The sequence below is a fragment of the Cimex lectularius genome, unplaced genomic scaffold, assembly GCF_000648675.2.
Source record: "Cimex lectularius strain Harlan isolate CLEC.00 unplaced genomic scaffold, Clec_2.1 scaffold36, whole genome shotgun sequence".
In the NCBI taxonomy this organism is placed as follows: domain Eukaryota; kingdom Metazoa; phylum Arthropoda; class Insecta; order Hemiptera; family Cimicidae; genus Cimex; species Cimex lectularius.
The window spans coordinates 1,989,029-2,011,099 of NW_019392648.1; the positions used below are offsets into that span (position 1 = coordinate 1,989,029).

General features: G+C 34.1%; 2 protein-coding genes across 8 annotated transcripts in view; both read right to left on the minus strand.

Moving 5' to 3' along the window:
- The window catches only part of LOC106668472 (adenylyl cyclase-associated protein 1), a 64,722-nt gene extending 60,992 nt beyond the window's left edge, over positions 1 to 3,730 (minus strand). The window contains exon 1 of the mRNA XM_014397275.2: positions 3,500 to 3,730. The gene's annotated coding sequence lies outside the window, so the exon portion shown is untranslated. The remainder of the gene's footprint in view (positions 1 to 3,499) is intronic.
- A 2,008-nt stretch (positions 3,731 to 5,738) lies between these two features.
- LOC106668419 (nicotinate phosphoribosyltransferase) lies at positions 5,739 to 21,800 on the minus strand. 7 transcript variants are annotated; one of them, XM_024230511.1, is made up of 14 exons: positions 21,472 to 21,800; positions 21,240 to 21,410; positions 16,355 to 16,481; positions 16,213 to 16,296; positions 16,026 to 16,153; positions 12,800 to 12,918; positions 12,006 to 12,199; positions 10,800 to 10,940; positions 10,613 to 10,737; positions 10,395 to 10,538; positions 10,208 to 10,344; positions 10,013 to 10,147; positions 9,379 to 9,525; positions 5,739 to 7,517 (listed from the first exon to the last, which is right to left on the minus strand). In XM_024230511.1, the coding sequence occupies exons 1-14, from the start codon at positions 21,575 to 21,577 to the stop codon at positions 7,440 to 7,442; spliced, it is 1,836 nt and encodes a 611-aa protein (XP_024086279.1). In that variant the 5' UTR covers positions 21,578 to 21,800; the 3' UTR covers positions 5,739 to 7,439. The 7 variants fall into 7 exon arrangements, with proteins under 7 accessions (XP_024086279.1, XP_024086278.1, XP_014252632.1 ...); XM_024230510.1 differs by having other exon boundaries at positions 10,800 to 10,955; XM_014397146.2 differs by having other exon boundaries at positions 10,019 to 10,147; positions 10,800 to 10,961.
- Positions 21,801 to 22,071: the final 271 nt, after the last annotated feature.

Genomic DNA, 22,071 nt, shown 5'->3' on the forward strand with positions numbered 1-22,071 from the left:
CCCTCCTCAGGAAAATATATAACCTGATTTGGATCTGGAGTTCCACAGATATCTTAAAAATACTGGCAACATGGAACATTGGACGTTTCTAAACAAAGCCCTGAAGATTACATGGAAATTTGAATAATATTGGTGGTCAGGAACTAGGAAATGCGGATTCTACAAAGAAACCGAAGAAATTTCCAACACATGAACTATCAATCCTCTGCAGAAAAACCGTTTCTAAACCGTTCCCGAAGATTCAGTGGAAATTTTAAAAATGTTGGTATCAAGAAATGTAAGAAGTACAGATTCTTTAAAGAAGCGGAAAAAACTCTTGACACAATTACTATCTCCTAACCAAAATCCTCCACAGAAAAACGGTTTCTAAACAGGGCCCTGAAGGTTCTGCGAAAATTTGAAAAATGTTGGTATTAAAAAACATAATTAATTCAGATTATGTCAAGAAGCAAAAGAAACCCAATTATCACCTAATGAAATTCTTCCGAAGGAAAACTGTTTCTAAACAAAGCCCTGAAGATTCAGTGTATATTTGAAAAATATTGGTATCAACGTGCATAGGAAATGCAGAAGCCCCAACACATTTACTATCACTGCAAATCTATTATCCTCATTAGGAATTTTGGATGGGGTTACCAGGGCACACAGGGCAGAGAGGATACGATGAGGCTGATAAATTGGCCAAGGAGCATTCGGTGAGGATGCCTATTGGCCCTAAACCCTTTTGCGGCATGCCAAACTACCAAAAATGTGGATCCATCACATAATAGATTAAAAACAAATCCTGTAATAAGTTCAATGGGAATGTAGCCAGGTTAGAGGCATGCGAAAAAGTTCACCAAATGGCCATCGCAGAGACTAACGATAGAACTACTAAATCTAGGATGAGTTAGTACTAGAATAATAGTTGGACTGCTAACTATTGCAGATTCCAGAGGTATATGTAAGGGACAGAAACAATCCTGTACATATATTGCCAGGGATAAGAATAGGAAGTGAACTTGTCCTTTGTTGGTGCTTAGGCTTATTCAAGATATGATTCCTATAGAAGAAAAACCTCCTAGGTAGAAGAAAAACCCAGGCTAGAAAGATACACACGAGAGTCCTTGAAAAAGGTTTACAATCTGATAAAAAGCCTTAAAACTTAATGATAAGCTCTAGGCAATCGAAATGTACAATAGGCCGATATTGGTTGTGGTGTACTAAAGAGATTGACTGACTCTAATCTGCAAATCTACATTCCCCTGGAGAAGAAATCTGAAATATATTTGTGACGAGTCAATGGACACTGATCAATTCTGCAAAGTAACAAAAGAGGACCTGATTTGACTGCAAGCTACATTCTGCAGGAGAAAATCTTTTGGAACTTAAACAAATTAGTGGAAAAAATACAACCTTTGCCACTTGGGAAAGTAATCAAACTGATCGATGAGAATTCTATGAAAAAAAATTGCCTTCTCCTGGTTTTGGGCAAATTATTTGAGAAGTATATTAAATTTAAAAGTATATTTTAATATTTATATTAAAATAAGTTAGAACCGCTGATAAAAGACAATATACCTCATCACCAATTTGGATTCTCTCCTTAACATTCAGCCTCAAAGGGTTTGAGAAAAAAGAACATGGCTGGTGTCTTTCTAGATTTGGAGAAGGTGTTTGATAGAGTCTGGCACCTGGTTAAAATTTAAACTAAAAAAATTTGGCCTTCCAAAGTATTATCTTGAAATCCTCTTCTCCTTCCTAAACCATAGATCCTTCCAAATAGTCCAAACACCAAAATTGCCTCTTTTGCCAGTGATACTCATGGTATTTATGCTAGTCATTCAAATATTGGTGAGGCCTGTAACATTGTTCAGAAGGCGCTTGACAACGTACAAAAGTACCTAAGTTGAAAATTACAAAAAGTGCTGTGTCTGCTAAAAATGAAGCAACAATTTTTACTCCTCCAAATACCCTGTAATAACAAGGTTCCGATGGTAGGATACCTTGGAGTGCACCTTGATCACAGACTCTCCTGGGAGAAGCACATAAGAAGAAAAGTCAGAGGATTTTGAAAACTTGCTCAACTCTATTCAATTTTAAATAGAAGATCCAAACTAAAAACCAAATTTTAAACCTTGAGAATGATTAACTATACAGTCAAAAGCTTGGCAATAAAACAAAACCTTGCTGTTTATCTTGACCACAAACCCGATAATTGAGAGCATTGAGTTAGCTGGTTGATAATCTACATCATTAAACCAAATTTTGCATTTTAGTCTACCCGTCACAACTACATCCTCTAATGCCATATGCCGGCGAAATATGAGGAACAGCAGCTCCTTCTTCTATTAATAAAAATTAAGGTATTGTGAAACAAAATTTCAAGAAAGTCTATTGATGCACCCTAGTTGATCAGTAATGAACAACTCCATCGAGAACTACAGATCCCCACTGTCCTCGACTTAATTAGGAAATAATTAAAATAAATTCCACCAAAATTTGGAGGTGGTGAATGGTTCAAAACACTTAATTTCTCGTAGGCTGAAGCCTTGCCTACTTCAGGATAAATCATGATATCTATGATTATTTGAAGATCATGAGATGCGGTCTGGTGTGATGTAGGTTTAGAAAAACATTTTCTTTATCGTGTCTCGATCTTTATGATCATCTTCAGGACCAATCATTAATTAACGGTCACTAAATACTACACATGATATCTATTATTATTAATCCATTTACGTTTTAGTGGTCAATTGACCAAGTTACTTCTTTCAATTAATTATTCTTTCTATGTAAAGTCTTGATTGAGATAAAAAAGTCAGTGTCACGAGTGGGATTCGAACCCACGACCTTAACACGCCGCTACTCTACCACTTGAGCTATCGTGACTTCGATCCTCTCGAACACCAACTCTCCATCTCAACCTACAACCGTTATTATATTATTATGTTATTATTATTCTTAATCTAATTTGTTTTAATTTCAAATTTTAACCGTGCAGTGAACTATAAGAACTATCTGTGATTTAAAACATAACTGTGCTATAAAATACAGTTGTAAATAACAGAACTTAATAACTTGTAAAACCAGAAGGGTCCTGTTATATAAAAGGAAAAAGAAAATTAAGGAAAAATAGATATTAACAAAATAATGAAAGAAGCGTTTTGGTGTAAACAATTTCATATACTCATGTAACTTGTATGTTTAAAAAAAAGATTTATGTTTATGCTGATCTGTCAGAATAATAAATACATTCATGCATCACATCTGAACAAAAAGTAGAATATGTTTAAATCTAGATATACTTGTTGGTGATAGTGCAATGTTGCATAGTTTACTTTAGAAATATAGGTAACCAAAAAGAACCATTTTTCCATATTAACTTCAAATTTGTTCTTCAAAGAGATGTCATAGATTTAAATAAACACCTCAATATTATAGAAGAGATAGTAAACGCAGAAATGGTTTGAAATTGTAATGTTTCTAAGCATATTTCTATATAAATACAAACAAATACCTGATAAGTGCACTTGTAAGTTCTAGGGTCTTGAAAGGCAAATGCGGCTTTGAAATCGTTTAGCGACCGGCGTGAGTAAAAAAAGGCGATTTTTTCACTGAAAAACTGTTAAAAAGCCGGTTTAGGCGATTCGGCTCGGTTCGTTTTGTTAAACGAAAAAATGAAAACAGAAACAACACAACATAAATTGGGGTGTCGGCCTCTTCTGAGTCCTGTCGGCTTCCCTTCCAAATTCCAATCGAATCCAGGCAGCGTTACAGTTTCCAACTATCGATTCCAACACACGTTCAACTCTTCCCTTACTGAAATCTAATTTCAACTAAAATATGAAAAAACCGCCTTTTCTTAAAACTCAAATGTGCCTTTTCTCCCTGGCTTCACTTGGGCATTATGAAAATTTGAATAATTAATTACAAATTTATTTGTACAGAAACTTTATTTACTGATCCATATTTGCCTAGTGGTCATGATTGACCAGATTAATTATTCCAATTAATTTTCTTTTTACTTAGGTTTTTGATTCACCATCTTTTGGGGCATAGATGGATCTAGAACACAAGAAGGTACAGGTGTAAGAGTATTCGAAACCAAATACTCAGAACCCGTGGGAAAATACCACATTATCTTCCAAGTTGAAGTCCACACAATCAAATCTACCAATTCAACTTAACTAAAGGGTACAGAAACAAGGGCATAGCTATCATGTCCAAGCAGCCATCAAAGCACTATGCTCAAACATCATTAGTTTAAAGATGGTGTTGAACTTCAAAACCAAACATATTAGGTATGCAAAACAAAGAGAGCCTCTGCTAGGTCCCAGGATATATGGCAGTAGAAGGCAACGAGAAAGTGGACACCGTTGGAAGAAAATGGGTTGCTATACTGCTGATAGGACCCGAATCCTTCTGTGGCATAGAGGAACCCACACTCTCATTGAGTACCTTGAAAGAAGTATAAAAATAAAATGAAGGATCAATGGAAAAATAAAATAAAATAAAATAATAAGTCTGTACCTGTTAAACATAAAAACTTCTTATATTAATAACAAATTAATGAATCGAATATATCTTATAAATGGTTACAACTAATTTAGTAAGGAAAAGGGAATATTTTCCTATGATAGAATGTAATTAAGTGTAAAGTTATTTTTTTGGTTTCCTTTTCACTGGACAAGTTGTATAGTATAGTGTAATGAACCTTGATGAGTGAACACCACTCCACTAGAATTTTTCACTAGCAGTTTTTTGGTCTTGATAACGTCATACTTTTATTTTTACTTAATCTTCTTTCTAAAGTTGCAAGCGACCGAGTAACTCCAAATCCAGCGTGGCTGTACCTTAGGCCTGCCGCCGTCCTCTCGTCTGCCTCCTCAATCGTTGGAACTCTGCCTTATTGATTTTATGTCGCTTTGGCAGCCTTTACGAAATGGCTTGTCATAACCTCTTAATAAATTTCAGAAGGAAAGAAATGACAGAATGTATCAAAGGAAGCAGGAAAAAGTGCAAATCCTAACAAGATTCTTAACAGTACACTGCAAACTAAATGAACGTTTAAAGAAGAATGGTATAATCCAAGACAGCACATGCAGATTCTGCAAAGCAGAGGAGGCACCAACACACCATTAACAAACTATGGTGCTACACTTGCCTGCAGGAGGAAGTGTTTTGGGATGTACAATATGACTGAAGAAGAAATTCAACCACTGAAACTGGACCTACAAATCAAGTCCCTTGATGAAATAGGACTTACCGGTGTGCCATAGGCACAGAATAGGCTATGCAATGCCTGTAAGGTGCAGTATATTACACCCCAACTAATACATCTAGTTTTTGGTTGAGATGAAAACGCTAGTGCCATGAGCGGTATTCAAACTCATGATCTTCGGCTCAATATGGCACTGCTCTAACCACTTGAACTATCATATAGAACCCTATAACCCTGATGTACCAGAACAGAGATTTGTGCCCTAAGGCTACACGCCAATCTGACGATATATCAAAATATATATATAGACATCATGCCTTCTACAATAGAAAATGTGCTCAAACGTTACTTTATTTTTGCATAACAAGCATCTAAGCTGTCGCTTTCTGGTCAGAAGATGCTCGTGAATCATAACTGTATAATTTACGCGTAGTTTTGTCAGCGTGGCCTTTTCCCTTTTCAACCTGTCCTCCGACAATTAGCCACATTGGAAACACACAAATAATTGGAAACAGGCTGATAAATATGGCAAGTGTAAAAAAATAAACAGAGAACTTTTTAGTTTATTTGTGCAGTTTACATGACAATAACATCTACATATCCCAAAAGATAAACAAACAAAAAAAATATTTTATTTACATCACAATTTCAGAACTATTTTCAGAACATTATAAAGGAATGATTTTGTTAAATATTTCATCTTGTCTCACTCAACAATAATTAACACAACAGATCAGTTTTTGATAAAAAAAAATTTGGTAACTTAATTGTAAATGGCACGGTGACATAAAATCACAAATATAAATAAAACTAAAAGTAAACCAAATGTATATTAATTCTAAATTCAAATAGTTTTTTTTTTTTTTTAAGAATTGAGCCGATTGCTACAATAGTTGAAACCTATCGTATATCGTCTTTTATATTCCATGTAATATAAAACTATAAAAATAAAATTGCAAGCAGCACAAATATACATAGTTAAATATCTACAAATATTTAATCTTCTATATAAAAATTCAGAGGCACTGCATTAATTTCTAATACATTATAATTAACTTACTAATGAATCAGAACAATGAATTGGATTTTTTTATTAAAAAAATGTCAGAATTCTATAAAAATATTTATTCTAAGGAGTTTCCTTTTTCTTAGTTTAAGATATATATAAATTTATTGTATAGTTGTACTATGGAATTATGGTCATACAGGATACAACATTAGGATGGTCATAAAGATTGGTAATACATATTTGTTAATAAATTATTAGTTTTATTAATAGTTAATTGTTTTATTGCATAGATCATTTTAGCCTTGCATGTCAACATGTCGACAACAAAAAATAGCATGTTCAGGCTGTCAATTCAATGATTCATACTTAAAAACAGTACTGCCATCTGTAAAATGTAACTTATCAAGGAAGAAATAGAAATTTCAGTAGCTCACAAGTATACAAAATATGCGATTTGTATACATTCAGCAACTTCATACATAATAAACAAAAATATTTATAAACATGTTGTGATTTTTAAAATCCCTTCACTTGAATGTTAAAACATTTATCTTTAATTCAAATGTTTACACAAAAAAATTGAAAAGTCTTTTTTTAACAAATGTGAATGATGTGATGATAAAAGTAATAACATAATAATGTACATATATTTTTTAACTCATAATAATAGTAATATTTAAAAAAAAATTACTAACAGTTGTATAAAAAGTTGTACATGGCAAACATTAAATGTATACATGGTTAAAAGCAATGTGTTGATAGGTGCTTCACAAAAGCTATTCATTTTTTCTTATTATATTACATATTATGGTGAACACATTGTCTTATTCGTTTTTTTTCCCAGATTCTCTAACTGTCTACAACATTTCTCCGTTGATCTAGTAAGTGCATGATTAGTGTTAAAAAATTTAAAATAAAATAAATGGTGAGTGGTATTGTTAAACAAATAGTCTCTACAAAAATAGTATTGTCATTTTCTTAGACACTAACATTTATGACTGTGGGAGCCAACAAAACTTAGAACCTTCACCATAAATCAGCACATCCTGTACCACTGGAATTGCACAGTATACAATAAAACAGTAAATAAAATACGATACTACAAAATCAGCACACGCCTTCTTTCTTATTCAAAGAGCCTCTGAATCAGATTGACAGGCCATAGATCAAATGTTGTTTAAAACACGAGTTAGAGCACTGGAGATACTCAGTGCTTGTCTCCTATCTTCAGGAAAGTTCTCCTATCGGTGCGTTCTGAAGCCAAAGGTCGTGAATGAATGAGTACAAGTCATCACTCACGGCAACCTGAAAAAAAAGAAGAAAAAATGAGAAACACCTGTGTTCAACTCCATATAAACATTTAAATACAAACGTGGTAAGAAACTTGATTATTTGGTGTGCATAGGTATTTTTTAGTTTTGGTTTTCAGAAAAAGTCAAACTTTCAAAATATTTTTTTTTCAATTTTATTTATTGCTATCTGTACAAAATAAAATATACATTGAGCAAGAGTGTAGATAATAAGATAAAAATCTGACAGATCTCTCAGAATAGGAGGCAGTGGGGAGAGAAACCAGCCAGTGCTGGGAGACTCTTTTATTTAGTTGGGAGGGTGAAGATAGGTCACGAAGCCATGCCTTTTTACATAGTTTGGAGGATTATAAGGCTGGCACATTGAGGAAAGAATTCGGACTAGTTGGTTAGGGTTGAGGAATAGTTTAGAGTAGAAATTGAGGAAGCATTTTCGGATCAGATCCTTCACAAATGGGAGCATTGAAAATATGGTGGAGAATTTTGGATTGATAGGAATGGAGTCAAGACCCCACAGTTCAACTCGGTCTGATCAGTGTTTTGTAACCGGCTAGTTTGTACTTAATGTTGATTTTGGACCCAGAAGGTGTCTGAGTAGGCCATATCTTTTGTTAAATTAAAAGTTCTTGCATTTTTAATCTTGTATGTGGGTTTCATGTAAGTCTGCTAGCAAAGTAAAGCTTAAAGTAGTTAGTGGACTTTGTTGAATGGACCTTGCTGGTGGGCAGGTCTGACGTTTGAACATAAACATTACTTATTGGCTTTTTTGCACGTTCAACTTTATTCGCACCACGTGCACCAGTTGGTAATGAGGTTCAAATGTTGTTGGTTTGCTTCTGCAGCTAGCATGGGATTGAAGTATGTAAATAGGAATGCGGTGTCATCTGTCTAGGTTGTGAGTTGGGTATAGGATGTATAGGTATGTCAGCAGTGTAGATGGTGTAGAGGATTGGACTGAGTATACTTCCCTGTCTAACACCAACTTTGACTGGCATGATGGGTGAAAAATTGGTGCCAATTCTCACTTTAAATCATCAACCCAAAATAGGACTGAAGGAGGATACATTTTAACTTACTCTTGCCTGCTGAACAGTATAATTGAGGAAATTAGTATTTTAAGAAGGTGATATGCAAAGATTTTGGATAAAATGTGAAGTTCAAGAATTATTTTTAGTCCAAAACATAATCTGTTGTTAACATATTGCCAGTGCTCTAGTAGCAGAAATATATTTTTGTAAGTCTGACAACAGATGAGAAGATAAGTCCGATTTTCAGAGCGTTTATGTTCAAAAATTACCTACCTTTTAAGAGGTTGTCTAAGGGGTGGAACAAGTAAAAATCTGAAGGGGCCAAGTTTGGAAAAAATAGAGGGTGGGAAAGCTGTTGCCAGCCTAACTTGGTGATTTTACTCTGAATGAGTGCAACTGTGTGAGGCCTGGCGTGGCCATGGTGAAACATGACGTGTCTATTCACCAGAGCTGAATATTTTTCCTTTAATACCGCACCAAAAGATACTCTAGATGCACTTAGTGAATCTCTGTCGTAAGGGTTTAGTATATAGAATATCCCACCAAACAGATGATAGGACCTTATGAGGGTGCAATCCTGCTCTTGACGCCGATGGCAGCGTTTTTTCTTCTTGTAAACGTCCTTCGGCATTTAAAATTGTAGTAAAGGACACATCTCTTCCCCAATAGTGAAATAAATCCTTCCTATTTATTCCTAGTCAATTGTGAAATGCAACAAGCCATGGAGTCTTCCTTTCTCTTGAGGAACAATTCATGGGGAGCCCATGAATCAAGTTTCACAATGTAACCCAGAGATTGAATTCTTCTTTTTATTGTTCTGCGTTGTACCTGAAATCTCTCTGATAGCCCTGCTGCAGTTAATTTGTCCTCATCCTCCAATGCCACTAATAAATTGTCACTTTTAAGCATGTTAGGTCTTCCACAAAGGGGCTGGTCTTTGATTCGTCTCTCTCCATTACGAAAACTTCGGAACCACTGTTGACACACACACATACACACACATTCAGTTATTACTGTATCACCATAAATTCCACAAATTTTGACGCATCCGCCGCTCTATGCCAAGTTCACTCATATAGCAACCAATGCCTCAAATGAAGTTATCTGCTTCCATGTTGTATGTGTTGCAGTTTATTCTAGACTGACTTTTGGGATCAACTACCCCTTTCTTAACAATCTCTTTTAATAGGGCTTTTCCCACCCTAGAGCTAACAGGGCTAGCAAGTAATAAAGGATCGCCTTTATAAGGTTGAAAGTTGAAATTTGAAAAATCTCATGAACACACCCAATATTATAAAGTAACCCAATAGGTTACTATAGTAGGCAGTGTTATCAACCCATCAGCAATCTATTTTATTTACTTGCTCTTAATAGTTTAAAAAAAATTTAATTGAAAATGTATTTTCTTTCATTCCATACAACCAATAGAATGCCATTTTGATCAAATTTTCTACTTATTTACCTGTACCTTATAAGGAGTTGGATTCAAATTTCTCTTGTGATCCTGCCTTAGAGTTTGTAACGAGGTTTGGACACGCTGTCGCACTTCACCAAGGGTCGGAAGAGGAGTCCTGATCTTTCCGTTGGACCAGTATTCCTACAATTTGAACAGTTTTGAAAAGTTTCGCTAACACAGAAAAAACAGTATAGTACGCACTTTGTACAGAGGTTCGACACGTGTTGGTATGACATAAGCTCTCTTTGACTCCTGAAACGGATGTCTGCACAACACTCTGACACCAACCTCTGGAGGACTCTCAACAGACCTTTGAAGAAGGTCAATCAGTGCATGACCTAAAAACAAAGTATTATTATTTAATACTTCTACATTTATAAGAAATTACCATCAGTGCCGTAAAGCCTGTAAGCATCTTTTCTTCCTGGCATTGTTACTTTAGCAACATCCTGACTTAGTTTAATTCTAGGTATTCCGTTAATTTCAACCAATTTATATACACATCCAAGTGCAGGTTGACGTTGGCAGGTAACTAAAAGAATAATATTATTAAAAGTTATTATTTAATTAAAAAAAAAAAAAAATCAATTCCTTTATTTTGCTAACCTAAATGTGTACCGATTGCAAAACAATCAATTTTATGGTTTTGATCATTCAAACTCAATATGGTGTCTTCATTTATATCGTTGGATGCCATAATTTGTAAATCAGCAAACCATGATAAATAATATCTAGATGAACAATAAACGTTTATTAAATTCGCCATAGCAAATCGTTAATGGTACTAACTTACTGATGAGAAATTTTTATGAAAACTTCTCTTGCTTTATTCGAAAGGTATGCAAGGTCACCGCTGTCAATACGAATTCCAATCGCACGGTAGCCTAAATCATTCAACGCCATAGCGACACTACAGAAGTTAATTAGGCCACTCCTGTAAGATATCACACTACACCTCAAATCAAATCAGCTACTTTAAAATTTTAACAACAACTTTATATGTGCATTGATTGTAATACTTTCAAATATGAATTAATGGTTAAAAACAAACAAAATGAATAATGACAATTGAAACTAACATTAATATTGTTAAAAACAAAATATTAAAAAATCTATAACTTATGTCACTGAAAATTAGTCACTAATATAACTTTAATAATAATAAAATTTATTAAAATAGAAAGTGAATTTTCTTTAAATTTCTAATAAATTTGTCCTTCAGTTAACACACTGACTGCAGGCTTTTTGTATTACTATTTTATTTTTATTATTCTGCCTGTACAGCACTTCCATTTAATGTTCAAATGTTTGCTATATTTATTTGAGGGCACTCTCAACATGACACGCAAGGATGGCACAATTACACAGAAGACAAACACTTTGAGCCCTGAAGATGATCTCAATAAAAGATCGAAACGTTGGCAAGATAAAGAAAATGTTTTTCTGAAACCTACATCACACCCGACCGCATCTCACGATATCTGAATAACTGTTTGCTATATGCTAACATTTAGATTAGACAGTTTTTGACTTTTCCAGATTTGAAATTGTTAGAATAAATTTTTGGTTTTAACTAGTCTCAAATCTATTCTATCATATGTAAAGGTCGTTTCATACTTCATCAACAATAGGTCTGGAGAGGCTAAGGCTGGATGTTCCAAACTCCAACTCCAGCCCTCTGACTCTAAAAACGTAATAAAAAATACGATTAAGAAAGTTGGCCGCAGTTTCATATATCAAGAACACTGTTGATGGGTGACCCTTGGAGGATCTGACTCATAAAATAATCAGTAATCTTTCATTTTAGAACCGTGTAAAAATTCTGAATAACGCTCATACTGGCTTTGTTTGATTTACTTTACAAATAAATATTCAGAAGTGAAAAAAAAATTAATAAGTTGAAAAATGTACATCTATCACCAGGAATAATTTTCAAACGAGAGACGCCTGCAGTCAATGTGTCAGAAAAGCATTACACTCCAATAAAGAACATAATTACCTTTTAACATCATAAGTATCAACCAGAGCAATAAAACCATCGGGAAAAGCAATAGCGAACGATATGAGTGCTGCCAGTTCACCATCTGACACTTCGTCTGGCATTATATCAAGAAGCTCAGAGAGTTGAACTCTCCATTTTGTCGCCAACTGAAGAAGGTCTCGTTCTTCGCCCGTGTTCCGGTCGACCAACATCTATTTTCAAAGTGCAAATTTTAAAATTTATTCACTTTCTTCACTATTAAACATTAATTCAAAAACATTGGTATTTTTATTGAACATGAAGGAATATATGGATGAGCAAAAAGGTCTCCAACCTTTAGATTCTCATCTCGCCCCTAGTGATGTTGTCCAGAAACAGGCCGCACACGGAAAGAAATGTCTAAATTATAATTTGTTCTTGATTTAAAAAAATAAAGTGTGCAAACACTCTGATTATAAGTGATAATGAAATTTTGAGTGAATGAAGCATGTCAGCAGCCAGAAAAGCAACTACTATATACAATTTGAGTAACTGTTTCATTTATAAATGAGATTGTTGTCTCAGTATGGTAATACTCAAGCAGACTGTGATGGTTTTAAAAGTGAAAAAAAAAGAGTATGAGAAAGTGAGGACCTAAAGGCGAGTAAGAGAATCTGTAATTTTCATACCGATGGCATTATGTTCCGTTTCTTCTGTAGTAGGAATTCACAAGAGGAATAATTGTTTAAAATGGTGACAATATTTTCAATATAAATAATAATGGTTGTTCCTATGTATGGTCTCAGTTTATGGAACTCAATTAAAATACTTACTCTGGTTTGTAAGTCGTTGAAATTGCTGAAGGATGTAATGTAAGCGTGAGCATGAGTGCCTTTTACTGGGATGTTATACATCTTTCCTGCTAAAACATTACTTGTACCATCAAATCCCCCTGAAACCAAAACAATTTCTTAAGAAAATTGTTTAATTTTTTTCCAATTACTTTCTTTAGAATTACAATAGTTTTATAAATTTGGCGTAAGCAACCATTAAAAAAAAATCCAATGAAAAATTAAAAAGAAATACAGATGATATCATCAATCATAATCATTAGTTATATTTCACAAGTTGGAACTCTAAAAAAATAAATTATATTGAGCAGGTCAGGAAGTTAATAATTACAAACGATTTAAGCTTGAAAAGTTTACAATAATGACAGAATGACTATGACCATTGCTGTTCGCCGACCTCAAAAAGAAAAAAAAATGAAAGAAGTAAAAATGTATTTTGGGACTTTTTTTAAACAATATCAGATAAAGTAAATAAAAATGTCAATTTTTTTCACTATCAAATGTATATATAAAATATATGGAAACATAACATGATCATGAAAGTTGGTCATAACTGATCAATTTGGTCGTCCTATCTTATTGGGTTGATCAGTCGGACACACTAAAGAAGGCATTGTCAGCTCTGTCTTTTTTTTTAATGTAGGCTGTAAATTTGACAGTTCGCCAATCCAGTAGGGAACAAAGAAATGTTGCACAAAAACCTGGAGGGTGTAGAAATACGACAAGTGAATAGTTCAAATAAATAACAAAAAAGACTAAGAGCTTTTTATTGAGAGAAAGTTATTGTATATGTCAAGGCTCATCAAGCCGAGGGTCACTAAAAATCCATATGGGCTTTGAACACTTTACCCTGGAAGGACATCGACAAAGGAACACAGGTTGCATAATGCCCCCCCCCCCTAGAATTACGAGGTGAAGGGAACAGCCAATATAAAAGGGGATGGAAAAGCAAAAGAGATCGGTCAGAGTCAGAGAGAGTGAATGAAGACACCTGGTCTAGATCTGACATTGACTGTCAAAAGCCAAGATGAGTCGAATACAGACAACTGTCAAAGAGCAATCCGATACAGGATGAGTAGACAGTCGAGTGCCTAGGACACAGCATAAAGGAGGATGGACTCTGTCAGCCAGAGTTGGGGACTCAATCAATCAGCTACACTCAGTTGGGGTCTCTGTGAGAGGACTCCTCCAGCCAGAACCAGAAAGGACACTGCCACTGAATCGAGACAAATAGAGTTAACAGTCGAGGGGCCAGGAAACAATGGAAAGGAGAAACTGGAAGACGCTGGAGGATATGGAAGCTGGTGTTGGCGAGTGTCGTTTGGGATAAGTTCTGTTTGCAAATAAGTTCATCCTTAGACTTAGGTCTTGTGGCTGACTTGCATTGATTGTTTGTTTATTCCAATCTTGACAGTACAGAAAAGTGAAAATAATGTTTATGTGGTGTGTTAACTTAAACCTTTAACTCCCTCCACACAAAAAAATAATTAAACATTATACGGTAAATGTGCTATAAGTTTAAAGTCAAAAAATGTATTACAAATTGATCCAGCAAGGATAGGCAGATCAAAATGATCCATAACGACCAAATCTCATGATCATCTTATGTTTACATATATTCAACACTCCACAAAAAAAAGCTGGCAACAAGATCATGGTCTGAAATCACTGGACATCCCATAAATGCAATATTAGCATGTGATAATTTCATCAGTCAGTGATGAACCTGTAGTTTCATCTTTTCCGACCATTTAGGTCTACCTACTCTCGTTGTTAGGTCAGCATTTCGCCATCTTCAGTTGGGGGTTCATGCTTTATTCTGTCATTAGTGTTATGTAATAATCGTGTTATGTGAGGAACAACTGTGTAGCCCTCCCTGCTTATACCCTGACGCAGCACTGAAGATTGTGATAAGACTAACCAAAATGATCAGAAAAAAACCAAATATAAAACATGGATTAATAAAGATGTGTGTATATATAAAAGACACCATGGGGACTGAGTTGCTAGTATGTCCAGTAATCATATTTGCCATGTTAGTTTAAACATGTATATATCCCTATGAGTGAATGTATGTACATCCATATATATACATATACATTTGCATTACACTTTCAATGTAGACTCTGTTGGTAATAGTTTTATTATCATTTCTATATTTTATTTTGTCTTTTGTCTTGAATTCCAAAGTTAGTTCCACTAAAACTAAACTATTTGCTGAAACAATAAATTTAGGAAAAGTCATCGTGAGTTCAGAGTTAATTAAAGTTAAGGGACATAGCATTTTCATTAATGATATTTAAGTTTTTCTTGTGTGCATTTATTCTGTGTGAAGGAACGGTACGGGATGGTACAGATGGGCCAAGGTTGATCAATAAAGCCGCGTATCCAAGCGCCTGCTCCCCCTTTTCGCACACAGCCCTTAACCTTGCATAATCGGTGGGAATTAAGGTCACCAAACTGACGGTAGAGTTCATATCCACCTGTTTTGATTTTTGTTGAAGAGAACACGATATCCCCCCCTTCCTCGTCGTACCACCACAAATTTGGTGCAAAGCACTGGCTGACACATGGCCCTCTAGACACCTCATTCTGCAATGCGTTACTTCTTAAAATCACACCCACCCGCGCTAGACAATATTTTTCTTTCTAAACTCATTATAGACATGCACATGTCAAATATTTTCATGACTGCTCTAAACATGAAATGATAACTATTTTAAATAAACTTTTCTGTGATTTTAAATCATTGTAAAATTACAAGTATTAAAACAATAAAAACTACATTGCAACTTAAACTAAATAATTTATTTTAAGAATTTAAGAATCAATATTTTCTTTTTAAAATAAGGTGATGTAACAAATCAATTTATTGCAGAACCAGCAGATTTGAGCAAGTAAACTGGAAAAATATATTAGACATTTCAGCCAACAGAAGTTTAAACGAATATTTTCAGAAAATTTTAATGTGTCTCACATCGTAAAACATATTTTTCATTTTATGTGCCATTGAACCCACAATTTTTATCATAATCTAAACATTTCATGCTTATTATCAGTTTGATAACAAAATTATTAATTGCTGTCATCGTCGCTGAATAAGCACAGTTAAATTTCAATTTCACGTCGGTTAAGTTTTAAAAAATGTGTATCTATATTTCCTCGAATTCTTCATTTGCAACTTATGAAAAATGTACAAAACGCCTACCTATATAAGCATACTTGGAAGCTGAAAGACCTCCGTCTGGCCCTTGTGCACGTCTAAGACCGAATTCTAGAAGTCTCACTTTCTTTCCAGCTGCTAAACGATACCTGGCGGCATTCGTTGTCATAAGACTGAAAACGAATTTATTTTAGTTTTAACTTTAAGGTTTAACAAACAAAAAAAATCTTACCTGGCAAAATTAACAAGCGTGAGTAAAGTAGTTTCTAACAGTTGAACTACTATCAATGGGCCTTCAACCCGCATGAGCGGAACCCTGCAATTAAACCGAATGAACGAAGTTATTACAAGTAAATAATAAAATTATCAAATACCTTGGGAATGTGACTGAACCCTCTTCGATCGCATTTACAACTACATTACATGCATTCAATTCTTGCAAAAACACATAAAATTCCTCTTCTATTGACGAAGGTAAAGTAGACCTTAGGTAACTTATATCTAAAATCAAAATACATTTATATTTTACTATGGAGAATTTAGTAAATAAAAACATAATTTAAAATAATATTTTTAAAAGCAAGTCTATGCTCTCAACTAGATAATAAAAACTTACTGATTTTATAATTAATTGTCATTAAAAAAATCAACAGATGTAATTAGGAGACTGCAATATCAACTTTTTTTTATAGGTCTGGATCTGATGAAAACAAGGCCATTTCAACTGGCTGCCTTGCAAAGGAGGACATAAGCATTTAAGTAGTGTACAAATAAGCATATAATACAAAACTCGTTTTATCGAAATTTTTACTCCATTTTCATTTTTAAATTTGTGTTAATGAAATTAAATAAAAAAACTGAACACAAGATAGTACACTAAAGACGTTTCTCTCTCTCTCCTTTACATCACAGATGTATGAGTGGTCCTTGAGACTATATGTTCTGTCATCAATAAATAAAATTGATTTATTCATGACAGAACATATATACATAATTCACACCAATTAAATCTAAACTAATACATTATCTTAATATAATAAAATATACTCAAAGATAAAAACCTGGCACTTGAATTTTAGTGTTTTTTATAAACTATGTGTATTTTAATCATTATATAATTACAACAGACTTATTTTAACATAAACCAAATTAAATGAGATCAGAACTTCATGAGTTTTAGTAAAAATTATTAAATTATGATGATTTGAAAAAAAAATTCACCAAAATACTGGAAAATCATTTAACGATAGATTAAAGTTTAACTAACAATTTATTCTATCGCTAAATGATTTCCCTGTATTTTGGTGAATCTTCTTTCAAAACAACATAATTAAATAACTTGTATTGAAAATTCATAAATTTCTGATTTTGTTTAATTTGGTTTACATTAAAATAAATATATTACGATTAATATAACACTAAAAATACATACTGTTTGAAATAAACAACAAAATCTGATAGTCTAGTTTTTTGACTTTGCATGTATAAATTTATACCTCCGATATAATTGATATTATGATCCGATATATTGTATATTAAACAAGATAAGGGATAAGTACAATTGGAGAGAAAACACCTCAGAAGAAGAAACTCAGGTTTTCTTTCCAATTTGCCTTAAATGTTCATGTAATATAAGTGTAACGAATAATGTATAAAAACCAGTCATACAGGAGATTATCAAATATACATACCAGTTGTTTTTTAGATCAGGGATGGTCATAAAGAAGAGAATATTGTATCTTTTTTCCCAAGCCTTCGACCTTTTTTTTAAATGGTGCTTGCGTTGCTTCATTTGATTCATGTTTTATTACCTTCCTTATTTTATTTTAATTTGAAACAATCTAGTTATACTTACAAACCTAGATTTGTTATATATTGTAAAAAAATGTGTTAACTGATTTATGTTTTATCTTAACAATTTTATTTGTGATAATGTAATGAGTGAGTTGATTTTATCTTAACCTATTTGTTTATAGTATGCCTACTTATAATGGAGTTGTATCTGTCTTTAGAGCCCTGAAAAAGACAAAGAAAGGTCGAAAGCTTGGAAAAAAGTTACAATACTCTCAGCTTTATGAACGTATTCCTGATCTAAAACCAACACCTTGATGATATCCAGTCGATTTACCTTATTTTCACTACACATATACATATGTATGTTATGAATATTTATATTTAGAAGTTAAGTGATTTGTAGAAATGATAAAGGTGGGGTGAGAATGTTGTTTAATCTCTTCAAAAGATAGTTCTTACTCACAGTTTGTTGTTTACAACTATCTGGATTTCAGCTTTAAAGCTCGTCATCAGGTTGAAGGAGTTACAAACAGAAATGATAAATGGTGGAGTGAGTTTGTTGTTCAATCTTTTCATAAAGATAATTTCTACTCACAGTTAGTACTAACTAGTGGGCTGTCACAGACTCAAGTCAGTTTGTCTCGCTTTATAAACACATCACTCATCTTATTTTTATAATAAAAAAATTCCTCACTATGAATAAAAATAGAACTTTTTTATGGCCTTATTAGGTGAAGTACGTACTGGATTTGTTTCATCATATATATGTCATTGGGGGGGGGGGGGTGAAAAAAGGGCCAGAGGCAACAATGGGATCGAACCCACAACCGCAGGGTCTACAAGACGAGAGTCTATCATGATGACCTGGATACTGTCCAGCAAAAGAATAAAACTTATAAACACAGAATGACCAATGTGGGAGGGACCGGAGTATCCGAGTTGTTAAGGTGACATACTCTTCACTTGTGAAATATGTGGTCTGGATTCTTTTGACACATACGGTGAGTGTTGGCCGCAATCAAAGTTGGAAAGATCAGGGTTAGACCGGGCCCCAACCTCCATCACAAATGAGTTTCTTTCATGGAAGAACACCGGCTCTATTTACATACAGCTCCCAAAATAAAACTGAGGAGTATAATAAGCTGGGGAACTCCACGTCCTGATATCCATAATCAATTTAAAAAAAGATCCAATGTCAATGATTTGAGCCAAGACAAACTTCACAAGTTGAGCAGTGTGAATTGGCAGATATAGACAGATATAAATAAACTTTTCGTTTTGTTTTTTCAATACACCTGCACTTAAATTCTACTTTATCATTAATCCATTTTAATACACGTTTAGCAGTCATAATTGACCATGTTAATTATTTCAATTAATTATACTCTCTATCTAAGGTCTCGCTTGAGATGAAAAAGTTAGTGTCACATACGGATTCGAACCCACGACTTCCAGTTGAATCTGCCACTGCTCTAAGCGCTTGAACTATCATAACTTCGAACCACTCAGCCACCAACTCTCAACAACTCAGTCTCAACTTATAATCTTTTGAATTTTATCCTTTTTGCCTTATTGTCAAATACAGTCGACCTGATAATTTGAAAACCAAGGAACATCAAAAATAATTCGAATTATCAACAAGAGGAAAGGAAAAACTTGTTAAGTGTTGATATTCATTTTTCCAAATTATTACTTAAATTGTACATATATATAAAACAGTAAAAATAATGAAAAAATGAAAATAAATTAAATGTAAAATTGAACATTATTAGGCATTATTTAAAAAAATTGTTTTTTGTTTCAATGTGGACTGGCGTCCTTTGTTAAAATGATTTTCCAAAATGACTAATGCTGAGAAAACATTGACAACACTGACTGCCAAACTACAAACTTGAAAAAATTCGAAGAAACTAAGCAGTAAGGAAATAAACAATATTAACATATATAACAAAGAGAAAGTGCAAATTATAAAGCTGAGAAGTGGCTCCATTTCAATTTATAGCATGCTTTTTCTCACCCTGATACAAAAAATATTTCATATTACCGAGTGTATCAAAATACACAAAATGTTTTTCCGTTTACCAAAGTGTCCTGCTGAGGAATTAGTATTATTAAGAAATTCGAATTAACAAGGGTCGATTGTATAATAAAATATCCTCCCATAAAATAAATAAATTACTCACTTAAGAAAAGGTTAACTTAATTGTGAAGTAGTATTTTTTGTTTAAAAAAAAGGACTATTTGACTACATTCCACATCATCAAATACTTCAAAGATAATTGTGAAATCCTAAAATCTAGATTGAAGAGTTGGGAGGTCTTGACGAGTCTGTTGATCAAGCTATATCAAGCCTAAATTTATTACTGAAAAAGTGTAAAAGAAAAGAAAATAATTTTAATATTTCAATTGAGCCTGGTTTTTATTTATGTCTCAAACTGGACAGAAGAACATACAAATAAAGACGACAAATACTTCTTTAAAGAAAGTAGTAATTGCCTCGTTTTGACTGAAAAAAGAAAATTTTACAACCCTCTTTTCAACTGGGTTCGCTCAAACTTGTTTACAGCCATCCCTGAGGCAGAAGTAAAAGATCTGGGCAACTTGAGTTGAGGGAACATTGAGAATCTACCCATAGTTAATCCAGGCTTATCTCGGAATGCATATTACCACCAAAAAAAGGTCCAAGCAGTGGAAGATATGAGTAAAGAACAATTTAATTTGGATTTTTTGGAGTTTGTAATATCAAGAATCTCGAATTAACAAGAGTCGACTGTATCGTGCCTGGTCAAGATTAGATTCTCAGCACCTTATGAAGTGGCCTTGTTAGCAAAATAATTACTTCTCTAATTATTAAATTAATCTGTATATGTTTAGCAGTTATAATTCACCATGTTATTTCAATTAATTATACTTTTTAATTAATCTTCTCAAAATAACAAGTCATTCTAGATGAGTGAGTATATAATATGATGGTAAAATTTAAAAATTTTTTTTCTTGTAATTGGTTGGTTGGCTGTGGGAGTATTAAACTGTAAACTTCCAACAGACATGATAAATGGTGGAGCTGGAATTAACTGTGTTGTTCAATCTTTTTAAATAAAATGAATTAATTATTTATTTTTAAAAAATTAAACACTAATTTATAATTATTTTCTTAGAGTATTTATTAATATAATATTTAATTGTGTTGTAATTATCGCTTTTTGTTGATAATTGAGCGGTATTAAAAACCAGCTACTCATTGGAATAAGGCATTGGCGGGGGCGACATCACAATTCATGTCAAGAGATGTGGCTGTAAATTCCTTCAACCTGATGATGAACTATAAGCTTGAAATCTGGTAGTTTAAGACAACTAACTGTAAGTAGGAACTATCTTTTTTAAAAAGATTAAACTTCCAACTGTTACAACTGTTTATGAGGCAAACCACACCGGTGGGAGTTGAAGGTGCAACGGTTCTCTTACCACTATCCGAGTAATGGAAGTTCTGAAGAAACTTAAGGCACTCTTCCAGGCCGGCGAATATTGTGAATTCCCCTTGGAACGGATTCTGTCTGAAGAAAAGATCGAAGACTGCGACGTCTTTGACTCGTCCCGACTTCCAGTAGGCGTAGGCCATCGTGATCTGGTACAGATCTAGCAGAATAAGGATTAGAAAGGTCGAAAAGAAAGTCGACGAGGCCTGTAACGGACTCACCGGTCAGCAGAGGCTGGACGACGGCGTTCTGGTTGTTCTGCACTCTCACGAACGGCTTCCTGTTGGAGACGTCTCCAGAAGCGAATTGGCTTCCAGGCTCGTCCATCGCGGCGATATAAAAACAAAACGGGCCTTCTTCGAGTCACTGGTCCGGGACAGGTATCATATCACGTTGGACGTTGGTTTTTGTTTTACCTCCAGTGGTGGCGGCGACCGAAGTATCGCCCAGCGACTGACTGACATCGAGACCGAGAGGCTGCCGATTGACCTTGGAGTAGAAGGTAAACCTGCGCTTGCGATAACCGCGACGTCACTGCTCGACGCCCCGCCCCGTCACCTCTTTTACCTCCGCACTACGAAATCAATGGAGGCGGGGATCGGCCTTTTCACACCAACGGCGGACTCCTGGCCCTCCGAGCCTCCCATTTCGACCATTTCAATTATAAACACTTTTGCCATCAATCAATGTAGATCTATCAATAGCTCGTTTTGGACAGACCTGTCTTTAAAATTCGCAGCTCATCCATCAGTCTCAAACCGGTACAACAAAAGCTCCATTGTCAAGTCCAGTCGAATCCAATCAATTGTAACAATAACTGG